General features: G+C 45.8%; 1 protein-coding gene across 1 annotated transcript; it reads right to left on the minus strand.

Annotated features, from left to right (window-relative positions):
* Positions 1 to 6,788: 6,788 nt before the first annotated feature.
* NCBP2 (nuclear cap binding protein subunit 2, 20kDa) lies at positions 6,789 to 9,337 on the minus strand (the record flags this gene model as incomplete). The annotated part of the gene is made up of 3 exons (XM_009867341.1): positions 6,789 to 7,551; positions 8,215 to 8,353; positions 9,156 to 9,337. Coding segments are annotated over 3 exons (420 nt in total), but the record flags the coding sequence as incomplete, so codon positions are not given.
* Positions 9,338 to 9,399: the final 62 nt, after the last annotated feature.

Consider the following 9,399-nt stretch of genomic DNA (forward strand, 5'->3'; position numbering starts at 1 on the left):
TGTGGGGGGGGGGTTTTACATTCCCCGTTCCAAGGGAGGCTTTCCCGTCTTCTAAACCAAGACAATGGCTCACTTCATTGTGGCACACATTTCACGTTCATGAGTGACTGTGTGATGGCCTTCACGGTTAGGTCTACTCCTCAATCACGAGCTCATCTGTGTGTTGCACCTCTCCTTAGAGAGGTGGGCCCATCAAGCTACAAATAGCTCACCCTTACACTGCCAGTGCAGGCCCAGCTGAGCTACTTCAGTTTTGATAGCCTTGTCTACCTGTTCATTGTATGTTCTTCAGTGGCACACCTTTTGGGCATGTGAGCATCTACATGATGTACCTTTATGGCAATGTTTTCTATCCAGGCACAGCTTGCCTCTATCATGGGTTTGTGTGTGGCAGGGTTTTTATTCTGGTAGTGGGGGGCTGTGGGAATGGCTTCTGGCAAAACTTCCAGTGCCTTCCATATCCCAGGTAAAAACAGGATCCGCTTCTGGCCAAGGCCAGGCCAATCAGTGCCTCTGCAACCAATATGTTTAAGAGGGAAAACGTATTTGGCCAGCCTCTTTGTCCTGTCTTGTGTGTTGGGGAGTTGTCTGTTTTGGAGAGGAGGAGGAGGTCAAGAGAGCAACCACACAGTCACCAGGGTCAGTGAGGAAGAAGAGGGGGGAGAAAGGCACCAGAGCAGAGGTGAGGCACCCTGAGGCCTGAGGCAAGATGGCAGGCTGAGCCCCTGCAGACCAAGATGATCAACAGCAGTGAAACATCCAGGATGCAGCAGCACATGGAGGACCCATGCCAGAGCAGAGAAAGATGCCAGAGCAGAGGATGTGCCCAGAGAATGCCGTGACACAGAGGACTCACAATGAAAAGGTTTGAGGAGAACTGTCTTCTGTGAGAGGAACACCACATGGCAGCAGGGGAAGAGGGCGACTCATGCAGACAATGAATAATGGACAGATCGCTACCCCCACTCTGCCTCCCTGTGCTGCTAGGGAGGAGAAAGTAACCAAGAAGAAGGGAGGGGTAGGGGGAAATTGTTTTTAAAATCTGGTTTGGTTAAACTGGTGGTGGTAAATTCACGTGTTTTTTCTCCCCAAGTCTACCTTGTTCTTTGTCCATGACCATAAGTGGTGAACGAAACCTCCCTGTCCTTAATCTCAATATTCAAGCCCATTTGTTAAAGTCTCTCTCCCTTCTTTCTGTTAGTCCCCCCTGGGAGCATGCTGGTGAGATTACAGAGAGTGTCAGTCATCTGGTTAGTAGCTAAAACTGTGACACCTGCTACAATGCAGCAGCCCAGGTGGGTTTACCCCTGTGCTGCCATTTGGTCGTCTTCCACTGCTACAGCTGCTCCCACTGGGCAATAGCCACCATGTATTCGGTATAGAGAGTGAGTACTGGCCACTTTCCTCATTCGGCAATCTCTAGGGCTAGTTGGATGGCTTTCACTTCTGCAAACTGACTTGCTTCACCTTCTCCTTCAGTGGTTTCAACGAATTGTCTCGTGGAACTCCACACAGAAGTTTTCCACTTCCAGTGGTTTCCTACAAGATTTATCAATAAACAACACATAATCATCTAATAACTCTATATGGTGATGCCTCTTGGGCATGAACCACCTACAAAATTTCTGCCTTCGGGTCAGTCAATGATCTCTTCCAGGATTCCTGGGCAGTTGGGTTTCTCAAGTCAAGCTCGCTGTGTGATCAACACTACCCAGTCTATGTAGCACTGGTTGCATAATGTGTAGAGCGAATGTTTCCTTTCAACATTCAGTGTAGCATAGGTAATCAGGGTGCCAAGAGGAGAGGTGCTTCTGTACCAACAACTTCCAAAGCAGTTGGAACCCTCTCATATGTTGCTAGTGTCTCTTTTTCAGTCAAGGTGTAGTGGACCCCTAGCTCCAAAACCCTAATGGTTGACTTCAGATTTATCCTGATGTTTTCTGCCAGAGGCTCCAGGTGAGACCATGCTCCGCAGCTGCAATTTAGAGTACATTTTGCACAGCTGGTCCTGTCTGGACAGGCCCAAGAGCTACAACCTGAGCTCTCCTGTTCCATATGCTCAAAGGCTTGTTGTCATTCAAGACCTCTACTCACTTCTTTCGAGTTACCTGATAGGGCTCACAAGCTGACTATAACCTGGAATATGCATTTTCCAGAATCCCATAAGGCCTAGGAAAGCTTGTGTTTCCTTCTTGTTAGCTGGTGGAGACATAGTTGGTATCTTGTTGATTACATCCACAGTGTCCATTCTGCCATTTTATTCATGAGAACTCAATCTCCTGTGCAGGTCCCTTGATCTTGCTTCTTTTAATGGTGAAACTAGTTTTCAGAAGAATCTGAATTAATCTTTTTCTGTTCTCAAACACTTCATCTACTATTGTAGATGTTCAGGGGCATTACCCTTGTTCAATGCAGTCCTAGTCCATGACAAATGGTAGGGCTGTGCTTTCAGCGCCAGGGCAGTCAGTTCCAGGTGTATCAGACACCCCTCCATGTGAAAGCAAAATGTGGCTTGCACTCTGCTGCCAAAGGAATTGGAAAAAAAATCACATTAGCAATGTCAGTTGCAGCATACCACTTGGCTGCCCTCCATCAGACTTTTGCACTGGCTGTATGGGACTATTAAAGGGTGAGTGAGTCTTACTGATCACTCTTTGGTTCTCCAACTGATGAACCAGCTCATGGATGTGAGCCAGGGAGTCTCAACTCATGCACTATTGCTGCCAGTGCGACAATCTTACAATGAAGGATCTTCTGAGAGGTCAGGCAGGGTAGATGACTGATTTCCCCTGTGTTCACAGTGGCTACACCAAAAGCCCATTGCTACCCTTCTGGGTCTTTAAAGTACCCTCTCCTGAACTAGTCTATGCCAAGGTATAAGGGGCCTCTGGGCTGGTCACAATGGGGTGTTTTTCCCACGTGTCCCCTGTTAAGACACCTGAGCCTCCAATACAGACAATTCTTGGCATCCCTGTGTCACTCCAGAAATCCATGAGTTCTGTGTCCCTATACCCTGATGGCACCAGTGTACACCGTGCACTAGTGTCTACTAAAGCCTTATACTTCTGTTGTGATTTTTCAAAGGGAAGGTCGCAAAAACGACAGAACTTATCTACACGTAGATAAGCCGGCACTTCTTTATTGCAGCGCTGGGAAGCTTGGAAATCATGCACTGTAAAGCACATCAAGCTATTGTACAACCCTAAAAAGGAGTGTAGTATCAGTACGAATGTTAGAAATGGCTACATCAGTCACAGCAAAATGTGAAATTTGCTTAAAGAGTAATCCAATAGCCCTAAAGAAAGTTAAAACGGGCAAAATAAAAACAGGAGTAGAGCCAGGAGATTACTGGCAGATAGACTTACAGAGCTACCTAGGTGTAGAGGGTATAAATACATATTTGTTGGGGTTGACACTTTTTCTGGATGGCCAGAAGCCTTTCCCTGTCGCACCAATGAAGCTAAAGAAACTGTACAATGGCCTCAGGTGCTCCCACTTGCACTGTTACAAATAAGAGTAAAACCTTGAAGTGGGATGTCAGCAAGTCCATATGAAATAATGTATGGAAAATCATATGAAAGTCCTGAACCTAATCCACAGATGCATGTATCAGGGAAACAACATATCTATAACTATGTGCTTTCTCTCGGAAAAACCTTAGCCAGGCTCCAAAGTACGTTGGTGTGGAACCAACCTTTGACTCTGGAAAATCCAGTCCATGAAATACAACCAGGAGATTATGTATACGTGAAGGTTTGGAATGAAGAGCCTTTGAGAGAAAGGTGGAAAGGACCGTACCAAGTGTTGTTGGCCACCTTCACTGCACTCAAGATTGCTGAATCAGACATGTGTATCCACTACACTCGGGTGAAGAAAGCGACCGTGGACCTGGAGACTCTAAACCATACCAGCATATTTTATATAGACAGATCAGTAGGTTGCATTTCACGCAAGCATGCCTCCCTGCCTCCCTACTCCCCCATTTTTGTTTTGTGGTTAAATGTGGTCTCACCAAATTGCCAGCGATTGTATGGAAATAAGATATATGAATATTAATAAGGGTTGAACCAATCATTATAAAGGTTAAAATTAATAGCGGACAGTATATACATGTTTATGTTAAAATATTATAACTTTGTAAAAGACTGTATAAATAGATTGAATTTTTGTGAGTTATTCGAAGCATTGGATGACTTCCAAGCTTCCCTGCGCTGCAATAAAGAAGTGCCGGCTTATCTACGTGTAGATAAGTTCTGTCGTTTTTGTGACCTTCCCTTTGAAAATCACAACACTTCTATACATCTGATGTGCCAGGCCATTGAATCCACACAGTGCAGTATACACCTCATCCCTTTCCTCCTCCTGGCTAAGGGCAGGGACCCTCTCTTCCTGTTCCTGGTCAGAGTATTCACTGTTTGACCCTTTCAGCACCAGACCAGAAGTTCCCTCACCAGGATCAAGGGAAGAGATCTCAGTACTTCCAGGTCTGAGAGATTGCCGAGTGCTTTCTTGTGTCTCTACAGCAACTAATCTGACAGCCTGCTTGGGTGAGCCCTTCTTAATAGCTGTCTTGCCTCTCAATTCACATACACAGGCCTCCAGCTTAAAAGTGGGTTCACAAGTGGGTTCACAATCCCACTTCCTCATGTCCTTCCCCTGGCCACACAGGAGGAACAAGAGTGCACCATACAGCACGTACCTGGAGCTCCCTTTCTCTCTGACTGGGGCAGGAGAAGACTGCCTGACTTCTTGGGATGACCCTGACAGCTAAGACACTGGCCCATATAATAAGGAAGAAAAGAAATTTTCTTGAAAGTTTTGGAATCAAGAAGACACTCTCTCCATAGTTGGTTATCCATATCCAGGCAAAACAGCATTGCCAAGCTGTTAGAATATGATACCTGCCACTTTGAATCACCTTCCTCCACATGGCCTGTGTACACAGGACATCCTCTGGATCACATTTTCTAGATCACTGTAGATGACTTCCAGCACTGCTAATACTCTCACGTGCTGGATGCCTTAATCTGCCATAGTCCACTTCCCCAGGAAGTTAATCTTCTTTGAGTGGGTATCTTGCCCTAACACTTGAGAAGAGCCATATCTAGACTGCAAATAGCTAGGCAGCTAGCTCAATTCCACTCTCAACTCTGTGGTTTCTAGCTAGGATTCCAGCTGTTGGGCTTTCCTACCTTCCCAATGACTATTGGCCCCATTATCTCAGCATCGGAGCAGTCAGGCAGTAATCAACTCGCTTGACTGGTGTCTGTCAGAGACTAGGTTGTTGCTTGTCTGAATTCTCACTCCTTTCTCCAGTTTCTTTGCTGAAGAACCAGCTTCTTGATCAAACCCTTCCTCTTCTTCCTCCTTACTAGTCAATGTTATGGACCCATTGACCTCCTTGTCCAGTTTCTTTTTCACTACTGGGGCAATTGTAATTGTTGTTTGTCTCTATCATGACCTCATATACAGTTTGCACTGCGGTAGTTTGCACTCTGGTCTCAGTCAAGGTATTCTCAGACATGGCTTGGGTCTCTGCCTTAGCCACCATCCTCTGATAGTACTGAACTGTAGCTCAGTAGCCATAGGTCAAGCTCCAGCACAGTGCTAGAAGCTGCTTGTTCTCATTGGGGTAGGCAAAGGACCCTTCTGGCAGGTGGCATGCCCAGTTTGACAGGGTTACTTGCCTGTTCAGCTCTTAAGTCCCAGGCTATGGGAGCTGATAACCACCTCAGGCACCTGCCCAACCAAATCCTTCCACACGCCACCACCCAGGAACCAGCTACCTCAGGGCACATTTTGGTATTGCCCTACCCAAAAGGTGTCTTCTCTTACAGCAGAACACCATCAGATTCCACAAGCCCTATAGGTGAACAGTGTTAATTAGTAGTATTAAACAGCTCAGGTAAGAGTGCACATGGACCCTGGGAGCTTGCATAATAAACCCACCCACATGAATCCCAGGGTGGAAGAGGGAAATGTATTCCCCTCACCTTCTCCACAAGACAGCTCTGCCAATACAAGCAAGGCCATTGATTCCAGGGCAAAGCATATAGGTGTTGTTTGTACTAACATGTTCCCAAGCTCAGCAAAACAAAGACATAAAGCAGTGCAGTCAACAAACTCCATGAGCCACAGAGAAGCTTGTATTAATAACTGCTATAGCTGTAGCACGCTTAATACAAAACTGCCATTGTCTCAGGCTCCATGTTGGGTGCCAAAAAGAATTGCAGTGTGTTGACTGTGGCTGGATGTCAGGTGCCCAACAAGCCGCTCTATCACTCACCTCCTCAGCAGGTCAGAGGAGGAGAAAGTAAGATGGAAAAGAACTCATGGGTTCAGATAAAGTCAGCTTAATAAAGCAAAAGCGAGGCTGCATGCAGTAGCAAAGGAAAATATTTATTCTCCACCTCCCACCAGCAGCTTATGTCCAGCCACTTCCCAGGAGGTAGGACTTCAGTAGGTGTAGCAGTTGCTCCAGAAGACAAATGTTATCACAACGAATTCCCTTCCCTCCTTTCTCTTTAACTTTTCTTGCTAAGCAGATGTCATGTAGTACGGAAAATGCCTTTGGTCAGTTTGGATTAGCTATCCTGGCTCTGTCTCCTCCCAAGAACTTGTCCACCTCCAGTCTCCTGGGTGAGGAGATGAAACGTTGGAGAGAGTCTCGATGCAGTGTGAGTACTGCTCGGCAGTAGCCAAAACATGTGCACGATCAACACTTTTCTTGCTGCCACAAAACACAGCACTATGAGGGCTTATAGGGGGAAAATTAACTCCATCGCAGCCAGACCCAATACAAGTGTTTATTTAAAAAATTAGATGAAACTTTTAACAAAATCATGCCAAGCAGTAAGGATCTGAAAAGCCAGGCAGCACTGGGGGCATCATGAAGAGAAATGCTCTGCAGGCCCTGACCAACCCAAGGGCTGGACAACCACTTCCAAGTGGGCAAGACGACCTTGTTCCACTTCTCATCCAAACAGTGATACTGCTTTGTAAGCAGATGAGGTTGCACATTAGAAAACTGAATCTCCTGTGCATCACCACAAGGTGCCCAGGCACCTGGAGGGCGCCAATGGTGGTAAGCTTTTAGGAAGTTCCACTTGAAAGCAACCATGGCTGCAGCTGCAGGTTGGAGGAAGCCACCTGCTTAGCTGCAACATGAAGAGTATGTCATAGCACAAGGTGTGTGTGACGTGCTGCATTTATTCTTACCCACAATCCTGCAGAGCTGTCCATTTAATTTTCCCTTCTTGCCCTGTATCAGCACAGAACATCCTCTCTAGCCCGGAAAGAAGGGGGAATGAATACATGTATATTCACAGTCTAAGGAGGGTCACCTTTTGCTGCAACTTGGACGTCACTCCGTACCCCAGTCCAGAATGTAAGAAAAGGGCTAGCTAGCTCTGGAAAGACAAAGTCCTCTATGAGCTAAGATCCACAAGGAAATTAATAGATTGCAGGCTGATGATTTGCCTTCTGCATCTGAATGATCTTGCCAAAGCCACCTCTTCCCACATCGTAGTCTGTCCGGTACTCATCTCGCACCTGGGGCACAGAAGTAAAAAAGATATTAGTACCCTGTACTGCCTGACTCCTGTTAAGATTTCAGAATCATCATCTCCTCCTTGCTCAGCTAGTGGGGAACCACAGTTTAGGTTAGAAGCACTTTGACTCATTTGAAATTTCTTCAAATAATCCACAAAAAAAAATAGTAACGGTGATGAAAATGACAGATATATATCGGATTGCTGAAGTCTTTTTAGAGAAAAAGCAAAGAAGACCCTGAAATATTTTAATTCAGCTTTGCAGTCTGAATTGCCAACCTTGGCCTCCAGAACATTTTCTCCCCTCTACCCTGAAAATCTGCAAAGGAATCTCACCTTCACATGGGGTCAAACTGCTGTGCTATGAGATTGGCCTAGCAGCTATGCTGTCCCTCTTCATTCAAACTCGGCATCATTTTAAGCTAGTGGATTAGGCAAATTCTGCTTGCATTGCAAGAAATTTTGACTCCTAAATAGAAATGGTCTTAAATTATATCTCTAGCTTTTAACACCAGGCATCAGTTAGCAAAACAACCTGGGAGTGGCTAAAGTTCATTATCAGGTCTTCACAGTCTACACATTGCTCTGCATGAGACAAAACTAGCAAAGCAGTACACCATCTTAGGAGAATCAAATTCAAGCTATGAACTTGCATTGCCTTTACCTGTCCTCCAGTCTTTCCCCTTCCATACTGTCGTCCCTCCTTAAACCCTGCATCCCAGTCAGTTCGAATGATGCGGTCATCTAGTCGTGTGCCATTGATAAATCGCATTGCGTGTTCAGCGTCTGCTCTTGTGTAGTATCTGAAGCAGGCTATAAGGAGAACTAAGTGTGTTATTTTTTTTGGCACAGGGAAAACAAAAAAAGAGAACTATCTTATTGTGAGAAATAGAAAAACTCTGCCTTAGAGCCTCTTCTACTTCTGTTCTTTTCTATGGGATCAAGAACCGCATTCATATAACTACATGCTAAAAATCAGCTCCCACTTAGAAAGGATTCCGAACTTTAACATTAGTACCTGCACAGGCAAGTAGCAGCTTTGGATCACTTATTTCACAAATATGTGGAACAAACACATTAATGCCTTGCTAAGGGCAAAAAATATGTAATATGCCTTTTTATACTACATAAAACGTGACTGGATCTGAACAACAGGGGCAGCCCTCACAGGAGGGCCTTGCAAAGACAGGTCATGGTATGACTTGTACAAGCGTGTCCCCTGTGCTTGGGAATATCACCATGGCTCATTCTGCTACTTCTTTCAGGTATAAAACTAAGGTAAAAAGAAGGAACATGTGCTCCGACCATGCAAGAGCTTGGACTGACAATGGCAACAGCGCTCATTTTGGCCTTAAAACCATAAAAATAAATTACTCGATTAAAACTCTCTGCCACCTCCAGAAAGTACACCAGTACACTTTTCACCTATGGCACCACTCCAGTCTACCAATTAAGGTCTTGCTGTGGTTGGAAGTGCCCGGTAGAAAGTACTTGACAATCACTCCTTTCCAGGTTTTCCAGAGCAGCACAGCTGAGCTCACTGTGCAGAAAGAAACTAGAGATGGCAAGCAGATGTGGACAGCAGAAGGAAACCTGAAAGGATACTCGACAAAGCAGAAGCCACAGGGGGTTTTCTTGATCTTGTCCAACCCCATGACGATCCTCTTGACGTCTCCGCACTTGGAGAAGAGCTCCTGAATCTGCTCCTCGGTGGTGTAGAAGGAGAGGTTGCCAACATACAGCGTAGAGGAAATTTTCAGGGATTTCTCCTGCAGCTGCCTGCTACCCTGAGGGCAGAGAGGCGCACGTAGCGGCCTGAGCACGCCTGCTGCCTCGCTCCTGGCGCCAG

Source organism: Apaloderma vittatum, unplaced genomic scaffold (assembly GCF_000703405.1).
Source record: "Apaloderma vittatum isolate BGI_N311 unplaced genomic scaffold, ASM70340v1 scaffold23970, whole genome shotgun sequence".
Lineage (NCBI taxonomy): Eukaryota > Metazoa > Chordata > Aves > Trogoniformes > Trogonidae > Apaloderma > Apaloderma vittatum.